The following is a 21,979-nucleotide window of genomic DNA, read 5'->3' on the forward strand; positions in this document are numbered from 1 at the left end:
CCCTTATAATGTTCTTAGGAAGAAAATGCATTTAAAGTTTCTTTTACTACAGATCGAAGCATCAGATTTGGAACTCTTGACATGTTCCCATCACTTTTGAGCACTTACTGTCTCATCTGGGACTTTTCCTGTTCTAACCCTGGATCAGCTATTTTTTCAAGGATACCTTAATATAAACACACACACGTATACACATAACTGTTTCTGTTCTTATATGAAGAACCCAAAATTTACAATAATAGCTCCAATTTCAATCCAAAGCCAGAGGGCTTATTTTAGTCTTTCCCTTTTACATATTTTCAACTCCATTCTCCATCAGTAAAAAAATCTCACTCCTATAATCCTCAAAACTTACTAATTTTCCCTATTTTACTTTAAACCAAAAGAAGTTTAAGAATTGCAAACTCAAATTACTGTGAAAAACAAACCTATTAACTAGAGAGCAATATTTTTTATAGTTCTGTTTTTTATTTAGAGCATATTATCAAGTATTTAAATAAAAAAAGATGTTTTAAAAATGTATATTCCGTTTAGGATGCTGAAGGACATTAAAAAGTGTTCACTCCCATTACAGCAACAATAGATCATCAGGTAAATCAAATTATTATACTTTTTTCTTTAAACCTATTGAAAAACTATCAGTACACAAACAAAAAAATAAGAAACAACTAAATACTAGAGAGATGCTCCTTTCTTAGCCTCTACTGTTCTTGGCACAATACCTGTTACCTAAATGAAAATCATAGTGCTTGGAGAAAAGCAGGAGAATGTATTCCATGTTCAAGAGTAAAATTGATTAATGTAAATCAACTTAAAGAAGACCCAGATATTAGAATTATCAGAAAATGGGTCAACTTTAAAGAAATTATGGTAAATAATATGAAATATCTACAGGAAAATGTGAATTTAACAAATAAAACCAGGTAAATTTTCAAGAGAAATTTGGAAACTATTACAAAAAAAGAATAATAAAAGAAAAATACTAGAACTATAAAATACAATATCTGATGAAAGTTCACACAGTGAGATCTTCAACGTATTGGACAGAACAGAAAAGAAGATTAGTTGAAAAGAATTCGAGTCAGTAGAAATCATCTACAGTGAAGTACAGAGTGAAAGAAAGCTTGAATGTAGAATGAACTAAGACTCAACAGCCTGTGGGACACCCTCAAGTGTTGGAATATATATGCAATTTGAATCTCAGTAAGAGAGAGTGATTCAAACTGTTGAAAGAAAAAAAAAGAATTATTAGCTGATACTTTTCTCAATTTGATCAAAAAGATCCACCCCCTGTACAAGGAAGTTCCAAAAGCCATGAGCATAAATACAAAGTAAATCACTCCTACACGTATCAGAGTTAAATTGCTAAAACCCTAAGATAAATTAAAAAAAAAAAAAATTAATTAGAGAAAAAGGATTATGGGAGAAATTATATGAAATGAAAGATAAACTCCTCTTAGAAACAAAGGGGTCTAGATCATAATTGAATTTAGTTTTTTAAAGTCCGAAAAGATAAACGAGCAAACAACAGATCTTAATATACAATTACACGTGAAGTGAAAATAACTCCTATCAGGTATTATAGCTAATGCTAGATAAAGACATTTTCAGATAAATGGAAGTTGGACAAATGTTTTGTCATCAGAACTGCACTGAAAGAAATACTAAAGAAAAGTTGAAAACATTGACACCAGATTAAAGCCCACTTCTGCAGAAGTGAATGAAATTTTACTGTCACATGAAAGGGCAACATTGTTAGTTGTTGTCAACTGCATATATGCAGAGTAGAACTACTCCATAGGGTTTTCAAGGCTATGACCGTTCTGAAGCAAATTACCAGGGCTGTTTTTTAAGGCACCTCTGGATAGGTTCAAACCACCAGTCTTTAGGCTAGTAATTTAGCACTAACCATTTGTGCCACCCAAGGACCAAAACAGCAATAAGAAGATATTATGAGCAACTTTATGTCAATATAGGCGGCATTTAAAAAAAAATCACAAAACTTTGAAAAACCCAACTTACAAACCTTTTTACAAGAAGAAATCTGAAGAGTTTATTTCTATTAAAGGAATTGAATATTTAATTAAAAACTTTCCCACAAAGGAAACCCCAGGCATGATGGATTCACTTGTAAATCTCAACAAACATTTAGGGAAAGACAATAGCACAAAAACACTTTGAAAAAGTTTAGAAGGAAACATTTCCCAACAGATTTTTTGAGACCATCTTTACCATACTACCAAAATCTAAAAAGGATATTGCAAGAGAAAAAAAAAAAAAAATTACAGATTAATATCACTCATGAACTATGGTGTAAAAAACATTCAATAAAATAATAATAAATTGATTCTAACAGTATGTTTCAGTATATAAAAATGACCATGATTAACACTGCTTATCCTAAGAATGAATGGATGTTTCAACATGCAAATATAAAGCAATGTAGTTCCCCACATTAACAGAATAAGTAGAAAAAGCATATGATTTCCCCAGTAGGTCCTGGAAAAGCATTTGACAAAATTCAGCTATAATTCATGTTAGAAATAACTTTCAAAGAACTCAAGATTAAATTTTCTCAATCTGATAAAATGCCCATACAAAAAACCTACAGGAAGAATCACACTTAATGGTAAAAAATCTGAATGCTCCCTTACTCTACCCCATATCAGGAAAAGGCAATAATTCCAGTTCCCAAGTTTCATTGTCAGCATTTTATTTACTGAAGAATCTAGCCAATGTATGAAGTGTAGAAAAAGAAAATGTGTAAATGTTGGAAATGGACGAGTAAAACTGTCTTGATTAGCAGAAGATAATACTGTTCAGAAGAAACTAAAAAGAAAAAATAATCACGGATTTAATAATTTTGAAGGATATATGGTCAATATTCGAAAATTAATTACATTTTTATATTCTAATAATCAGTTGAGGAGCCCTGGTAGCACAGTGTTTTGAGTGCTCAGCTGCTAAGTGAAAGGTCAACAGTTTGAACCCACCAGCATCTCCATGGGAGAAAGATTTAACTGTCTAACTTCTATAAAGATTTCCAGCCTTGGAAGCCTTATGGGGCAGTTCTACTATATCCTAGAGGTTCTCTATTAGTCAGAATTTACTCAGTGGCAATGCGTCTGGTTTAGTTTTTAATAAACAGAAGTCAGTTTTAAATATACTATTTACAATAGATTAAATCATTAAATACTTGGGGATGATGAAAAGTCGAAGAACTCTATATTGAGAAGTACAAAGTATTTCTGAGAGAAATAAAAGAACTAAATAAATGGAAGGCTATGTGATGGACAGGGATTGGAAGATTCAGTGTTATTAAGTTTTCCTGTTTGTTAGAAATTTATATGTAAATTCAATGTAATCATGATCAACATCCCACCAAGGATTTTTGGAAACTGACAAGCATGTAGAATGTACAAGGAAGTGCAAAGTATATGGAATACTTAAAGCAATGTTGTAAAAGAATGAATTTAGATAACTTATACTACCTGACTTTAAGACTTACTATGAGTACAGTAAAGAAAGTTTGCTGTTGGCATAAGAATAAATACATAGACCTCTGGATCAAAATAGAGTGCAGAAATAAATCCACACTTAAATGCTTTATTGACTTTTGACTAAGACACCAAGGCAATTTAATGGAAAAATGATTGTCTTGTCAACAATTGACCTAGAAAAATGAATATCCAAAATATGACTTTTACCATACACCATTTATGGATCACAAGCTTAAGTGCAAAAACAAAAATATAATACCTCTGAAACAAAACGTAGTGAAATAGTTTGTGACCTTGCTGAAAGAAGGAAACTTTAGACAGGAAACTATCAAACAAACAAAAAAGATTGCCCATAAAAGAAAACACTAGAAAATTGGACTTTACAAAAATTTAAAACTCTTGCTCTTCAAAAAAGCTCTTAAGGAAAATGGCAAGCTATGCACAAAGCAGAAGAAAATAGTCACAATATATAAGTCTGACAAAGGACTTGCATATTGTAGAACTTCTACAACTTAGTAATAAAAAAGAAAAGCAAAGTTTTTTTTTTTAATAGACAGAACAGGATAATAGACACTTAACCAAAGAAGGTACACCAATCCTCATTAAATTCATGAGAAAAAAAATTCAACCTCAGAACTCATCAGTAAAATGCAAATTAAAATACTTTTTCATAAACACTTGAATAACTAAACTTAAAAAGATAGATAAATCCAAGAGTTGGCTATGTTGTAGAACAACTGGATGCTCATACATCGCTGATGAATGTATAAATAAAACAATTGCTTTGGAAAATAATCTAGCAGTTTATCTTAAAGTTGAACGTACGCAGTGACCAAGATAAATGAACCATGTATTGACAAAAAGACTTTTACAAGAATATATCTAGCAGTTTTAGCCCCAAACTGGAAGCAGAAAAAAAGATGTCTATCAAAAGGAAAAGGGATAAAAATATGATGATATATTCATACAGTCAATAATACTCAGGAATAAAAATGAATCAGCTACTGACATATCCAGTAACATGGGGAAATTTGAAAAATAATTATATTGAGAGAAAAAGTCACACATAAATGGAATCAAGAAATTTTTTTTTTTAAAAAGGTATTTTTCTGTGTAATTATACTATTCAGTTAAAAGAATTCAAGTCATAGAAATAAAAAAAATTCAAATCACTAGATATTTTAAATATGCAAATATTAACATAGTTACAAAAGTCAAAACTATAGAACACATTGTACTCATAGGAGTATCATGTTTCTCATTGTTTTGACCCAACCATTGTAAGTAATTATCTCAGATGTTCCTGATTCATTTTTCCTGGGTTTCTTTTTGCAGATATAAGCAAATACATGCATGTTTTCCTTTTTTAGTTCTTTCTTACCCAAAGTTTAGTGTATATACATATATATATAAATGCTTAATTTTTCTTCCTTTATTTAAAGATATAATCCTGGAAACCACTCCATGTCAACTCTTATAAATATTGCTTTATAAATATGTGGATGTACCATAGTTCATTCAATCAGTATATGGGCTTTTTTTTTTTTCTCAGTATTTTATATTTACAAGCAATGATGCAGTTAATACTCCTGTGTGTATGTGTGAGTGTATTTTTTGTATCGTTGTTTTGTTGGTAGGTGCCATGAGGCGGGTTCCAACTCATAGGGACCCTATGTACAACAGAACGAAACACTGCCCTGTCCTATGCCATCCTCACAGTCGTTGTTATGCTTGAGGCCATTGTTGCAGCCACTGTGGGAAGCCATCTCGTAGAGGGTCTTCCTCTTTTTCACTGACCCTGTACTTTACCAAGCGTGATGTCCTTCTCCAGGGACAGATCCCTCATGATAACATGTCCAAAGTATATGAGACGAAGTCTCCCCATCCTTGCTTCTGAAGAGCCTTCTGGATGTACTTCTTCCAGATTTGTTAGTTCTATTGGCAGTCCATGGTATATTCAATATTCTTTGCCAACATCGCAATTCAAAGGCATCAATTCTTCTTTGGTCGTCCGAATGCATCCTCCAGCTTTGGCATGCATATGAGGCAATTGAAAACACCATGGCTAGTGTCAGGTGCACCTTGGTCTTCAAGGTGACATATTTGCTTTTCAACACTTCAAAGAAATCTTTTGCAGCAAATTGGCCCAGAGCAATGGGTCTTTTGATTTCTTGACTGCCGCTTGCATGGGTGTTTATTGTGGACCCAAGTAAAATTAAATCCTTGACTTCAGTCTTTCCTCCATTTATCATGATGTTGACTATTGGTCCAGTTGTGAGGATTTTCGTATTCTTTATGTTGAGGTGTAATCCATACTGAAGGCTGTTGTCTTTGATCTTCATCAGCAAGTGCTTCAAGTCCTCTTCACTTTCAGTAAGCAAGATTGTGTCATCTGCATATTGCAGGTTGTTAATGAGTCTTCCTTCAATCCCCATACCCCATTCTTCTTCATATAATCCAGTTTCTCAGATTATTTGCTCAGCATACAGATTGAATAGGTATGGTGAAAGGATATAACCCTGATGCACATCTTTCCTGACTTTAAACCATACAGTATCACCTTATTCTGTTTGAACAGCTGCCTCTTGATCTATGTACAGGTTCCTCACGGGCACAATTAAGTGTTCTGCAACTCCCATTATTCCCAATTGTATCCATAATTTCTTATGATCCACGTAGTCTAATGCCTTTGCATAGTCAATAAAACACAGGTAAAAGTATTTCTGGTATTCTCTGCTTTCAGCCAGGATCCATTTGACATCAGCAATGATATCCTTGGTTCCATGTCCTCTTCTGAATCTGACCTGAATTTCTGGCAGTTCCCTGTCAATATACTCCTGCAGTGGCTTTTGAATGATCTTCAGCAAAATTTTACTTGTGTGTAATATTAATGATATTTCCGATAATTTCTGCATTCGGTTAGATCACCTTTTTTGGGAATAGGCATAAATATGGATCTCTTCTGGTTGGTTGGCCAGGTAGCTGTCTTCAAAATTTCTTGGCATAGATAAGTGAGCACTTCCAGTGCTGCACCCATATGTTGAAACATCTCAATTGATACTCCGTCAATTCCTAGAGCCTTGTTTGTCACCAATGCCTTCAGCACAGCTTGGACTTCTTCCTTCAGTACCATCGGTTCCTGATCTTATGCTACCTCTTGAAATGGTTGAATGTTGACCAATTCTTTTTAGTATAATGCCTCTATGAATCCTTCCATCTTCTTTTGATGCTTCCTGAATCATTTAATATTAATATTTACTAATATTAAATATTAATATTTAATATTAATATTTGTATTAGTGGAAACATTTTCAGACTTACTTTTTGAGAAGTGCGATGACAAAGGAAATATTTCCTGTAGTTTAATTATTGTTAATTTCCATTTATAAGGGTTGTGATGTTTTCCAATCCCATCAGTAATGTCTGAGAAAATCCTTTTCTATTTAGCTTCACTCAAGTTTAGTTCATCCATTAGGCACAGTGCCCAAGGTTCAGAATACATTTGAAGGCCCACAAAATTTTTTTCAATTTCCTTTATAATCAGAGAACAACCAAAAAAATGAACTTTCAAGTCAAAGAATGTATGTTAATATATATTGTATCACTATATATAATATTAATCTTTAAACCAATGCAATCATATTTATTGTTTATTATCTATTTATTTATTCATTTGTTTTGTTTGTTTACAGAAAGGGCTCAAGAGGCAAAATTGCCAAGGTCCCTAAAGAATCATAATGCAGCCCTGCCTTAACCAACAGAGAGACTTTTGAGCTTTTAATTTTTTTGCTATTCTATTAGATAAGAGTGCTATGACAATATAGTTTTAATTTACAGTGCTCATTTTTGAGCAAAGTTTAACTTTTTTTATAAATATAAGGCCATTTGTGTGGATTTTTTCAGATTTGTCTTTTGTAGTTTGTTCATATCTATATCTCTCTTTTTAGTGTTTTGTCTCTCAGTTCTTTTTGTATTATATGTTAGTATTTTATCCAAAATATTTTTGAGTAGATATTTTTAAATATGAAAATATTAATATGGTTACAAAAGTTATGATTATACTATATATTAAACTCAGAAAAGTGTCATGTTTAAGAGTGTATTAGTGATATTAGCTTTTTATTTGTAATATATTTTGGGAATATTTTCACTTTTGACTGACCATATAGTATTTTCTGACATGCAAAAAGTTTTGATTTTTATGTAGTCAAATTCACCAATCTTTTATTATATCTGGATTTTGATCATTTCTTGCTCTATATCCATTTGGAGTTTATTCTTCTGTACATTGTGACATGTAGATCTGATTTAATCCTTTTCCAAATAGCTATCCAGTAATCTCAACAGCATATAGGTCTTAACCAAAAAGCAACAGCTTTTAGGTATTAGTGAATATTTAATTTTTTTGGAAAGTTGTGTTTTTTATTTCTTCTAATATATGGTTAGTTTTAGGGAGTAATTTTTGGAGCAGTGGTTAAGCACTCAGATACTAACCAAAAAGTCAGCAGTTCACCAGCTGCTCTTCAGGAAAAAGATGTGGCAGTCAGCTTTTGTAAAGATTTACAGACTTGGAAACTCTATGAGGTGGGTTTACTCTGTCATATAAGGTCACTATGAGTTGGAATCGACTTGTCAGCAATGGAAACAGGAGAAAATAAAGACACCTTTATATATTTTGTTGAGATAGCTAGATGTTTTGGGATAGTTTACAAGATTTTGGAGTCCCTGGGTGATATGAACAGTTAAGCCCTCAACTACTAGCTGAAATGTTAGCAGTTCGAACCAACCCAGAGGGCCTCAGAAGACAGGTGTGGTGATCTGATTCCAAATGGTCACAGCCTTGAAAACCCTATGGAGCAGTTCTACTCTGCACATGTGGGATCACCATGAGTTGGAATTGACGCAACAACAACTAAGAACAACAACAATTGCAAGATTTCTAGTTCAGGATCTTTCTCTTCGTGTTCATGTAATGAAGTACGCTTTCTCTACTGGATAATTTGTTGTTCTTCATGGTGGTGGTGGTTATTGGTTCTGTGTTATTTTTCAAGATCCTACAGTTTTCTTTCTTGCTTCCTTTTTTCTTAATCCTTCTCCTTTTCTAGAAATAATCTCCCCTTGCCTTATCTCCAGGTCTTGCGTACTTTTTTTTTTTTTTTTTTTTACCAAGAAGGGCAAGAATCAGATTGATATCAGGTATCTCCAAGCAGTCCTGAATGCAAGAACGTAATGGAATAATGTTTACAAGCCGACTAGGAGTCAAAACTTCTATATTCATGCTGGATGGAGGGCTGTGGGGACCATGGTCTCGGGGAACATCTAGCTCAATTGGCATGACACAGCTTATAAAGACAATGCTCTACATTCTACCTTAGCGAGTAGTGTCTGGGGTCTTAAAAGCCTGTGAGGGGCCATCTCAGATATTCCACTGGTCTCATCCCTTCGGGAGCAAGGGAGAATGAAGGGAATAGGATACAAGGAAAAAATTAGTCCGAAGGACTAATTGTCCACAGCTACCAAGGCCTCCACCAGACTGAGTCCAGTACAGCTAGATGGTGCCTGGCTACCACCACTGACTGCTCTGACCAGGATCACAACAGAGGGTCCTGGACAGAGCTGGAGAAGGATGTAGAATATAATTCCAACTCACAAAAAAAGACCAGATTTACTGGCCTAAAGGAGACTGGAGAAACCTCGAGAGTATAGACAAAGACAACCTTTTAGCTCAGTGGTGAAGTTATCTCCACAGTTCACCGTTCAGCCTGGGAGTGGACAGCCCCGTAAAACCAAATGAGACTAATGAGGTACAGTAGTCCAGTGACAAAGGCCAGAAGACAGAAGGGGACAAGGAAGCCGGTGATAGGGAACCCAAGGTTGAGTAAGGATAGTGTTGATGTGAGGTTGTTAACCATTGTCATAGGGAAACGTGTAGTAACTGTTAAATGAGAAACTATTTTGTTCTGCAAGCCTTCATCTTAAGTGAGAATAACAGCACAGTCCGAAGAGTGTAGTCAATGTCACTGAACTGGGCATGTAGAAATTTGTGAAATGGTTTATCTTTGGCTATGTGTATTTTCACCAAAAAAAAAGGTTGAGAAGTTGGAGGGTTGACATGTTGTGGCGTTGTTAACCAGTGTCATAAAACAATATGTGTGCTACTGTTTCATGAGAAACTATTTGTTCCATAAGCCTTCACCTGAAGTACAATAAATAAATACATAAATAAAATAATAAAAATAATAATAAAAAAAGCTTCTATATTCAACCAAATTTTCTTTTAAATGTGAAAGTAAAATACTCTCAGACCGATGAGACCAAAAGAGGTTTGAATTACAAAGACTCTCATTAAAATACTTATGAAAAAAATTAAATATGAGTTAGAAATAAAGGAGATGTTGCAATAGAGGTAAGAGATAATCATGACAATTGTTATTGTTATCTTGGATAAGAAAAAAAGATGAGGGATAAAAAGAGAAATATGACCTTAATGTCCTAGAAATAAAAGGTAAAACAATATTAATATGAAAAAGGAATAGAGAGAGGAGAAGCGCAAAAGGACATGAGTGTATGCTAAAGTACGCACCTTTTAAGGAGACCTTGATCAAAAACAATGTGATTAAATAGCTTGAGCTATTAAATTTATTTAGACCTTTATATACATCAGTTAGAGACTATGCATAATTTTCATATCAAACTTTTGCAGAATAGCCCATATATTATGCCATAGGGAAAACCTCAGTGGATTTAAAGAATCTTTATCTGAAAGAACATATTTTGTGACTATAATGCAATAAAATTAGAAATTAGTAACATGAGATTGACTTACACCCCAAACCTTTACCCAAATTATTTTTTGAATTAAACTTGATTAAAAATAAATTAATAAATAAAAGTAAGTGATGTAAATAAATGAATGTTAAAGAAAATTGCACATATAAACATTTGTGGAACACAGCTAAAATAGTACTTAGAAAGAATTTTGTATTTTTATGCATATATCAAAAAAAGAGAAAGTTTAAAAACGACTGAGCTAAAGCTTCTGAGCAAAACATTGCACAAAAGAAAACATACCCAAGGAATCGGAGAAGTGTGAGATAATATAAATGGACACATAATTTAATAAAATGGATTATATTTTTAACCAAATGCTATTTCTTTGAAAAGATCAGTTAATAGACCACTGGCATGATTGATCAGGGAAAAAGAAAAAAAGATGAGGGAAGGAAAGCACAAGTGAAACACCTCATGAGAAATAACTATAAACTCAACAGAGATTTAAAATTGTAAGTTTTATAGCAATATAAATTCGTGAATTTTAGAACTTGAAATAAATTCTTAAAAATATATGAAATGTAAAAATTTGTACAAGAAGACTTAGAGCACATGAATAAGCCTCGTTATTAATTAATTGATATGATACTGAAAGACAACCCTTCCTCCAAATAATAGATTTTTTTCTGGTAAGTTCTGCAACATTTTAAAGAAAATATTATTTACTTTCTTCTGCAAGTTGGTACACAAAATTAAAAAGAGTTGAAGCTTCAAGTGCATTTTATGAAGCTAGTATAATCTTGATTAAAAAACGAGATAAGGGAAAGAAAAGAAAAGAGAATTATAGGTTCATTTCTATTACCACTGTAGATGCAAAAATTCTAAAGATAAATAACAAATCTCTAATACATGTTTTGATACAAAAATTGGATCCAGGAAAAAAAAAACTCTTATGAATTTTAACATTTATATAATATTTAGCAAAGTTAAAATTTAAAGATGTCTTCCTGATTTGATAGAGCTTATATACCAAATATACTCAGTAAGCATCATACTGAATGGAGAAACTTTAGATCTGTTCCTTTTAAGATAGAGAAAAACATAAATATGCCTCCTTAATACAACTACTTATTGACACAGCACTGGAGGTCCTAGATGAAGCTATAAAGGAAGGAAAGAAAAAGAGTTGTAGGAAATGGTGATGTAGCAGTGTAGCAACAGATGAATGTGAGATTATTTATAGATGATATAAACATCTACCTAGGGGGAAAACAGAAGAATAAAAAGGCAAATTAGTAGAACAAGTAAAATCATTCTACAGATATGCTAGATATAAGTTGGACCAATGACAGTCTCACCAATGAATTCTAAACCAACAAAAAAAACAAGAAGAAAATAGACTTAAAGGAGGAAATTTTAAAAAAAGATACTATACACAACAATAACAAAACTATAATGTAAATAAACCAAGAATACACAAGGCAATTATGGGAAAAATTTTTAAATTCTAGTAAAGGATAGAAAAGCTAACCTGAAAAAAATGAAGAGAAATTCCATAATACTCTTAGAATGGCTTTCTATAACAAATGCGTTGATCCTCCACCAATTAAATCAGAAAAACAGTGTACTCCCATTAAATTATACTTGAATTATCTTAGATAACTTACTTACTCTAAAGTGTATTTAAAAGAGTAAAAGTCTATTAAAAGTCTATTAGTTAAATTAAAAAAAAAATGCCTCATTGATTATAAAGACATATTTAGAATCACATAAAAAAGAATATTGTATTGGCACAAAAACAGGCAAATACAATAAACAAAAAAAATTATAGATATCTCAAAGATATGTTAATACACCCTCAGGACTCAAGTACATGATAAACGTAGCTCCATAATTAATTGAGAAAAATCAGATTCTTTAGTCGATAGTACTGTAAAAAGTGGGTCATTATGTAGATAAAAATAAAATTGAATCCTAAGTGGGAAAGGAAAAGCATTAAAAATTATAGCAGAAAACTTAGGAGAAGGTTTTGAGACCAAAGAATGTAACAGAGCTTCCTAAATCAGTTTTTAAAAGTAAAATCCATAAGGCAATACATAAATAAATATACTGACTGATTGATTGGTTTTGTCTTCTCTACTGCATTCTGACTGATACTTGTAATTTTTATTATTACATTCATGGCCTAAATTAGATCCTGTGACTCTTTCAGGCTGGTTCTGAGTTCAGTCTCCGACTACTTTGCGGCCATGTTTACAAGTGATGTATGTGAAGCCAAGCAAGAAGAGATCAAGATGGAAGGCATAGACCCCAATGCCCTCTGGGACCTTGTCCAATTTGCATATACAGGTACTGTAAATGAATTATAACATAACGGTGATGTTTTATTGAGAATTTCAGCTCATTTCCTTTAAATAAAAGTTTTAAAGGTTAAAAAAAAATCATAATCCTAGCCTATATTTTCCATTTTGTCAGTTGAAAGACTATGTAATGGGTCGATAATAAGATTAACATTTCTTTTTCTCACTGAAATCACAAAGCATGTATATGTTTATACATGTACTTTATTCCCTTCCACAATGGAAATAAACTGGATCATGAAAATAAATAAATAGTTGAGTGAATGAGCTTGGGAGAGGCAGGGAGGATATTAATAATTAGGAATTTTTTACGTGCATACTTAGAGCAGTGGAAAGGGAAATAGACACTAATTTTGGAAATCCTGGGATCAAGTAACTCTTATTTCCCTGGAATATGTGATTTAAATGATAAAACATTAACAGCACATTTAGTGTGGACTTGTCAGACTTAGGTGAACCGGAAAATGACTGGTTTTGAAGCTCTTATTGTCTAATCTACTATGTTGACGTTTTCTACTTTAGCACACTCAGATAATTTTGTCAATTTAACAAACATTTATTGAATGAGGTTTAATCTAAAGTATTAGCTATAGCTCCGGAGAATAAATTAACTAATAGGCCATGTCACTTGCCCTCTAGTGGAGAGAAGAGTTAGACACAGGAATAAATATGATACAGGGCCAAATGTTAAACGGGAGTTAGGGGGCATAAAATCTGTTGCTCAGTGCATCTTGGCTTAGATTCATTAGAAATATTTTACTAACTCTTCAATATAAGAAAGAGTTTTATAACTGTCTTCCTGATAGAAAAAGGGGAGATATTATGAAATATTGTGAGAGTAGTGAGAATAGATAGCATGGGTTGTGGTTTGTTTGCTGTAATATTCTTTTAGAAATGGCATGTGGTTCATGTTGGCTGAACCCTCGACCATGGTGTGAGATGAGGAGAGGATGGAAAATTAGGGCCTGATTATCAAATCAGTAGTTGCCTTGTTGAAACAGTTGTGTGTTCTCAGCATTTCTGGTAAGAGGGAAATAAGAGATTGTATTGTGAAGATCAGCCTCTGGAACCAAAAGGCCCTGGAGCTTTGCTAAGCTTTGCTAAGATTAGGTTTAGCACAGACAGGAGTTTGCAAATACTAAACTAATACCAGTAAATTAAACTTCTTTGCAAAGGAAAATATCCACGCTGAAATATTCAGTTGGGTGCTGAATCTCAAAGCAGCAATGGTGATGGAAAGACCTAAAGATGTTTAGGCTTCAGTAATCTTTAAATAATATTTCAATTTGGATATAAGCTGAAAAACTAATATAAAAGGAACATTGGCCTCTGAGCCAAGAGACAGCAAACATAACCAATTTATTGTTTCCTGGAAGGAGAAGACTCATGAAAAAGCTAACATTTTAGGAATCCTCCAGCAATGTAAAGGCTTAGAGCCAACACTTAGAGCCTCCATGCCCTGGCAGCCTTGCGTTTCTTGTGTGTAAAATTAGGTCAAAAGACATTCAGCATCGTGTGCACAAGGTTAGAAGGTGTTTTAAAGCTCCCTGCTGAATATAATGACCCAGATTTGGGCTGTGCTTTTTAGAGGGCAGGTGGGATCCAGTGCTACTCTCAGCTGCCACTGTCACTTTGGCCTTTGCTCCAATGCCCTTATCTCCCTATTGCTTGATAACTTTCTAATTGTTAATTTACCGAAATGTGCTAGACAAGGAAATTAATTCTATTAATTTGTCTTTTGCTGTATACAATGTAAGAAATTGTAACAATAGAAGAGATCAAATGAGCAATGATATCAAAAAGGGAAAAATAGGATAGATATTCTTATATCTGTCTATTTAGCTAGCTAGCTGATCTCTAAGATTTTCCTTTCTAGAAGCTAAAAATAAAAGTATTCAGATATAGAGGAGGGGAAAATGAATGAGCAGAAAGATAGGTAGAATGTTAGCCATTTGGGGATATTTACTTAAGTTTGGAGGCTCAAAAGGCTTTGGAGAACCCAAGAAGGGTCAACTATGTCAAGATTTGGTAGTTAACTAATAGCTGTAGAAGCAATGTATTCAATGGGTCAGAGTATTTAAAAAATTTTAAAGAGGTATATTTCCATGAGTTCTGGAAAGCTTGCAAGGTTTGAAATAACCATGTTTAGCTAATTTATTTCATTAATTTAGAAATTAAAGAAAAGAATGAGTGTATACAGCTGTTTGGAGTGAATTTTTGACTAAGATAAGCTTCAGTAATCACGTTGTTGTGTGCTGTCAGGTCGATTCCTACTTATGGTGATGCTACAGAACAGAGTAGAACATCCCCACAGGGTACCCTAGGCTATCATCTTTACAGAAACAGATCGCTCGGTCTTTTCTCCCACAGAGCAGCTCATGGGTTCAAACCTGCTGATTTTTTCGATTACCAGCCAAGCACTTAACCGTTGAGCCACCAGAGCTCCTTCAATTATCAGAGAGTTTAATAATCTTTGATATGAAGAAAGGTTAATCACCTAATTTCATTTAGTACAAACGTGTAGTAAGACTTGGGAAACACCCTTCCAACTCACCCCTTCTTTCCCTAGTCTAGCAGATCTGAGCGAGGAGGAATGGGATCAGAGACCTGTTAGAGTTTCCATAAGAACTAAAGCAAATATTTAGATAATTTTTTTTCTGGTAACTGGAAAGAGTGAACCTGTACCAAAGGGTGAGGGCACTGATGGTAACAGCTCAAAGGGAAGAAGAATTTTTTTTTTTTTTTTAAGGAAAAGGATATAATAGTGAAAAAAGAGAATATATAGATATATGTAAATAGAATAAAGAAAAACAGGTCTGTCAACAAAAGTAAACATTCTTGCTAGTATAAGTGTAAAGATATAATTATAAAAGTGACACCTTATTGAAATACTAAAATGAGATTTATTTAACATAATAGACACCATAAGGTAAAATTTTCACACTAGTAGCTCAGAAATGGAAAGGAAATGAAAACGTATACTGGTGTTAGATATAGTAGTAGATCTAATATGAGGTCACTTTTCTTCATTCTTCATTTGACTTTGAATCATGTTCAAAATGTCTTCTTTTAAAACTTTGTATTAGATTTTCTTTACAGTTTTTCACTAGGAAATCTGAATGTGATCTTAGGCATTCATAGAGAGCACAGGTCCATTTAAGCAACTGTGTGTGGTATAAATTAGTGCCCTTTCACAATCAATGTCTTAAATTTAGAGTTTGAATATTTAATTATAATCAAGGAGAATATGTATTTATAAGGTCGCATGTCAATTTTTCAAAATCAAACTATAATAAAGTTCACAATATTTGAGCACATATTATATGAAGAGGGTCAGGCCAGGTACCAGGAGGCAGTAAAATACAAGTTTAAGCAGGACGGATAAAGATGAAAATGACGTAAACCTTTAAACAAAGCTGATAAGAAATAGAATTATTGGACCAGGACAAAGTGAAAAGTCTATTTTTGTTTTCAAAAGTAGTGACATCTATGCATTGCTATCCTCTTGACACTATTAGCCATTGTGTAGTGTTAAAATAACCTAAAATCAATCTCTTAAACATTTGCCTATATGTAGCAGAGTCTCTGTACTGTAGTTAACTGACCTGGAAATAGAGACCTGGGATATTGTTCTCTAAATTTGCAATAATATCTTTGATTTGGCATCAGTGAAGGCAAGGGTGCACTGAAGTGATTCTACAGAATATCTTCTAAAGCAGGGAGTCAGAGAAGAAAAGGAATAATGATGCTTTACAGTTTTGCAGCACTTTATTTTCAAATCATTTGGAAAGTCAGAGATGTATAAAAGAAAACTGAACCCCTTGCCGTCGAGTCAATTCCGTCTCATAGGACCCTATAGGACAGAACAGAGCTGCTCCATAAGGTTTCCAAGGAGCAGCTGGTGGATTTGAACCACTGACCTTTTGGTTAGTAGCCATGGCTCTAACCGCTGCACCACCAGGGCTCCTAGAGATGTGTAGAACTTTAGAAATTCCAAACTGAGTATTTTACATTTTACAGAGGAATGTTTTATTATTTATTTAAGTCTGTAGTGAAAAGCAGAAGCACCAAAGATAGTTTTTTTTTGTATTTGTTTTTAGAATTATATATCTGCTATTTCAAATAAGTACTGATAAGATCATGAGAACAACAAATAAGGACCTTCTTGGTCTCCTTTGAAATAATATGAAGGGACAATTTTTTTCATTGCTTAAGAGCAACGGTGTTTCAGTGGTAGAATTCTTGCCTTCCGTGCAAGAGAGCTGAGTTCCATTTATGATGAATGCACCCCATGTGTAACCTACCTGTCTGTCAGTGGAAGCTTGCATGTTGCTATGAGCTTCCAGACTATGACAGACTAGAATGAAAGCTCTGAGAAAAGAAAGATCTGGTGATCTACTTCCAAAATTCAGCCAATGAAAATGCTATCAATCACAATGGTCTGCTCTACAACAGACAATGGGAATGGCACAGGTCTGGGCAGCATTTCCTTTTGTTGTGCATGGGGTTGCCATGTCTCAGTGCTGACTCCTTGGCAGCTAACAACAAGAACAAAGTTTCTAGTCTAGCCCTGTCAGTGAGGTAAAGAAATCTGAGAAAGAGGAATGTTAAAATGTTGGCTCTGTTACTGCATATTAATGTCAGAATATAAAGCACATGCCTTTTTATCTACCATATGGCTGCCTATTTGTAAACTACTAGTTATGACAGTTTATTGGAGTGACTTTTGACTGTCTTGCCCTCAAAATAGTTAGAGTAGCTAAAGTTGACTTCCATATTGCTATAGAGTGGCTCTCTGCAGGTTTGGTTCAAACATCCTTCCAATCTAATGCTTGTTCACTACAGGTAGCAATGGTACCTGACAATTTAAGTACATTAATGCCTAGTTGTCCTTGTCCTATGAATGTGCTAAATGACACTTGTGATGGTTAAGACTGTGTCAACTTGGCTGGGCCATGATTCACAGTGTTTATATGTGATCACTCTAATGATTGAATCTGCTGTGAGTAGCCAATCAGTTGAAAGGGAGTTTCCTTGGGGTGTGGCCTGCATCCAAATATAAGCAGATGTTCTGGCTTTTTGCTCGCTCTGGACCCTGCGGCTGCCTCACATTTGTCTGATCTCTGGTTCTTGGGACTTGAGCTATCAGCTTATCTGCCTAGCTTGGGATTCATTGATCTTCACAACCTGTAAGCGGGGCCCTGCTTTCCGACCTGCCAGTCTTGGGTTCACCAGCCCGTGTGGCTACATGAATTGGGAGAAACCTCTATTCTAGTCCACAAACTTGGAATGTTCCATCCTCTATGATTGCATGAGCTGTTTCTTTGATATAAATCTCTCTACGCATGTATTTACAGGCTTTACTGGTTTTACTTCTCTAGAGAACCCAGCCTAAGACAACACTCAAGTTTTATTACATGGCTACTATGTGTTATGCCCCTTGATAGGCTCTGGGAAACAACATGCTGAATTAAGCACAGTTCCTGATTTTAAGAAATACTTCAATTTAGGGTTTATAATAACTACATTGATATCTTCTTTCAAAATAAAAATAATAATTTTTTATCACAAAGCCTAATAGTATTTCCTCATTAGAGAATGGTACAAAACACATTTTGAAGCTAATAAGTTTATTTTGCTTATGTATTGTGGAATTTCAGGTCTAGCCAAACACTGATGATCACATTGTGAAAATAAAAGAGGAAATATATATGAAAACAAAGCCCTCGGGACCACTCTATTTTAAGGTTGCTTTCAGAATGACCAAAATTCCCTCCTTGTTTATTTCAGATACATGGAGAGGACACAGAGGGGCACTAGCCTCTCGTGCAAGTCCAAGGTGGCACCAGACAAGGCAGGCCTGGGAATCACAACCCCCTAATCCTGGTCAACAAGGCCGGAGGGGAGGGGCACACTTCGAGATAGCCCCTGGGCGCTTGTTACCCTCCCTGTGCCACTGGTTTATCCCTTACGTAGTCCCTAGTATGCTGACACACTTGAAAGTATACTGTGTTCATTAATGCAAAAGGAAATAAAGTTCTAACAAATATAGGAGATGGAATTTCAGGCTTACTAGTAAAGTAGCAGGTCCTGTAGAGAACTGATAAGGACAAGATTTAAATAAAGGAAGCCGTCTATCTAGCTGTAGTATTAAGAAGAGAGGTAGAAAATTAAACTGCCAAATGGCAAACGTTAAATCATCATGAAGAGTTAACTCCCTTATAAAAAAAGGGTTTGTGTGCCACTGAACTTAATTAAAGTCTTAGTACATGCTAAGGAAAGATGAGGTAGCTTCTGCTTACTGCCAAATATTTGAATGAAATAGAAACACTGACCTAAGAGTAGAGATGTTTAACGTCCTGCTTTAATGTTAAAATGTATATCTCAATATATTCAGCCTGGACTTTACCATCTAAACTCCCTTCAGAATTTTTTGTTGTAATTAAAAGTAAATTATTGTTTCATTTTTATTACTGGTTCAATTCAAGTGGCATGAATTATGCAAGCACATTAGCAGAATATTAGTTTTAAAACTTGAGACTTTTTCTAGATGGCAAAATTCTGTTCTCCATTTAAGAAATTGAGCCATTAAAGACTGTTTGTATTTATTATTGTTACTCATTAATTAGAAATACTGATTTAAGCAATTTTTATAGGATGCTGAAACAACCTATATAATCAGTAAGGAAAAAAAACAAAAATAAAATCAGTAAAATCAGTTGTATATTGTGACTATAGCCTTATATTTTCATTATTTTACCAAGAAAACCTGTGTGTGTGAGACTGAATAATTCTTATGAAACTAATTTGTGAAATATTGTGTATCAAAATAAATAATAAAAAATATATATTTTGTAAATATTGTACAAAATTTTAGTTTTTGTTATTAAAATTTATTTTGGCTTACACACTGAAATTTCATAGAAGGACACTAAAAGAAATAGCTATGTGAAACAATATTTATATCTGTAGGGGAATACTATAATCACATTTACTTTCTGCATTTCCACGTAAGGAAAATCTCTCAGGTCTCATCTTAAAAAGCTTTGCTTCCTTAGAAAATCTTCTTTTATTTTAATTTTATTGTTGTTCTCAATCTTGTAATTGTTTACATTTCTATCTGCTTTGGGTGCTAGGAAGGCAGGAACCATATCACACATCACCATACCAGCTGTGCAGGGTATATGTCATGTTGTTGCTCGGCGCCATCCAGTAAATTCCAACGCATAGCGACCCTACGCAAAACAGAACAAAACACTGCTCAGTCCTGAGCCATCCTCACAGTGATTGTTATGCTTGAGCCCACTGTTGCAGCCATTGTGTCAATTTATCTCGTCCAAGGTCTTCATGTTTTTCCCTGACCCTCTACCTCATCAAGCATGATATCCTTCTCCAGGGACTGGTCCCTCCTCATTACATGTCCAAAGTATATGAGACAAAGTCTTGCCATCCTTGCTTCCAAGGAGCATTCTGGCTGTACTTCTTTAAAGAGAGATTAGTTTGTGCTTTTTGGCAGTCCATGACATATTCAATATTCTTTGCCGATATCATAAACCAAAGGCATCAGTTCTTCTTTGGTCTTCCTTATTTGTTGTCCATCTTTCTCATGCATATGAGGTGAATGAAAACATTATGGCTTGGGTCAGGCACACCTTAGTCCTCAAAGTGACATCTTTGCTTTTTAACATTTAAAAATATTATTTTTTTCTTCAGTTTTGACTATTTATCAATAGTTTCCATTGAAAATTTCATAGATATAGCATTATTTTCAAATAGTATAGGAGGAGGCCCCAGACACCCTTTTAGCTCAGTGGTGAAGTCGTCTCTGAGGTTCACCATTCAGCCTGGGAGTGGACAGCCCCATAAAACCAAATGGGACTAATGAGGCACAGCAGTCCAGGGACAAGGGCCAGAAGGCAGAAGGGGACAAGGAAGCTGGTGATAGGGAACCCAAGGTTGAGTAAGGATAGTGTTGATGTGTTGTGAGGTTGTTAACCATTGTCATAGGGCAACATGTGTACTAACTCTTAAATGAGAAACTATTTTGTTCTGTAAGCCTTCATCTAAAGTGAGAATAGCAGCACAATTGAAAGAGCATAGTCGATGTCACTGAACTGTGCCTGTAGAAATTTTTGAAATGGTGTATCTTCGGCTATGTATATTTCCACCAAAAAAAAAGTTCGAGAAGGGAGAGGGTTGACATGTTGTGGGGCTGTTAACCAATGTCATAAAACAATATGTGTACTACTGTTTCATGAGAAACTATTTGTTCTGTAAGGCTTCACCTGAAGTACAATTAAAAAAAAAAAAAAGAGAAAAAAAATAGTATAGGAGGAAAAACAAAACAAAAAACTAACGGAAAAAAACCCTGTCACTGTATGCTTCTGAACCTGTAAAACTTCCATATATTAATATTTTGCCTGGCTTTCTATCTTTATTGAGGAGTTTACTTCCAATTCATCCTAGGAAAAGGGATTTTATAATAATTACACTAAGCATTTTAATTTCAAATGCTTTGTCTATCTCAGCTGAAGGGTGTCAGCACTATTCAAAAGGAAAACTGGTTTTGGTCATAAGTGGATAGATATCAGGCTCAAGATTTCCTGGAGGAATATCTTGATCTCTGACTCTTTTGGACTATATGCTTGAACTTGCATTCTTCTCATATTCCTCAATCGGAGAAAATATTTTCACCAAATGCCATTCACACTACTCTGATGTATTTGGCCAACCCCATCTCTTCTTCTTCTCTGGAGACATGAGTGGGACGGTAAAAGCAAGGCATAATGCAAAATCAAAAATCAATAACTGAATTCTAAAGACTAGTAGCGGAAGTTTAAACTTATAAGGAGAAATGTAAACGACACTTTGCACTCATTTAATATTTAATATTTTCATTTTTTAATAAATTTTTTAAATTGTTGTAGTTCAAATGAAGTTTACATTTTAAGTTAGTCTCCCATACAAAAATTTATATATAGTTATGTGACCCATTGCTCTCCCCATACTGTGACAGCACACTCCTCCTTTCCACCCCTGATTCCTCATGTCCATTCAACCAGCTCCTAACCCTCTCTGCCTTCCCGTCTCACCTCTGGACAGAAGCTGCCCGTTTCGTCTCTTGTATCTACTTGAGCTAAGGGGCACACTCCTCACGAGTATCACTTTATGTCCCACAGTCCAGTATAATCCCTGTGTGAAGAGTTGGCCTCGGAAATTGTTTTAGTTCTGGGATGATAGAGAATCCAGGGGCCGTGCTTACCGGGGTTCCTCCAGTCTCAGTCAGGCCATTAAGTCTGGTCTTCTTACTAGAATTTGAGTTCTGCACCCCACCTTTCTCCTGCTCCA

The 21,979-nt window shown here is 34.4% G+C and overlaps 1 protein-coding gene across 2 annotated transcripts in view; it reads left to right on the top strand.

Moving 5' to 3' along the window:
• The window catches only part of KLHL1 (kelch like family member 1), a 492,649-nt gene that overhangs the window by 185,854 nt on the left and 284,816 nt on the right, over positions 1-21,979 (top strand). For both annotated transcript variants that reach the window (XM_012554148.1, XM_004371430.2), the window contains one exon: positions 12,484-12,620. In XM_012554148.1, the coding sequence (XP_012409602.1) occupies positions 12,484-12,620 (137 nt within the window). The remainder of the gene's footprint in view (positions 1-12,483; positions 12,621-21,979) is intronic.

Source organism: Trichechus manatus, unplaced genomic scaffold (assembly GCF_000243295.1).
Source record: "Trichechus manatus latirostris isolate Lorelei unplaced genomic scaffold, TriManLat1.0 scaffold00013, whole genome shotgun sequence".
Classification (NCBI taxonomy): Eukaryota; Metazoa; Chordata; class Mammalia; order Sirenia; family Trichechidae; genus Trichechus; species Trichechus manatus.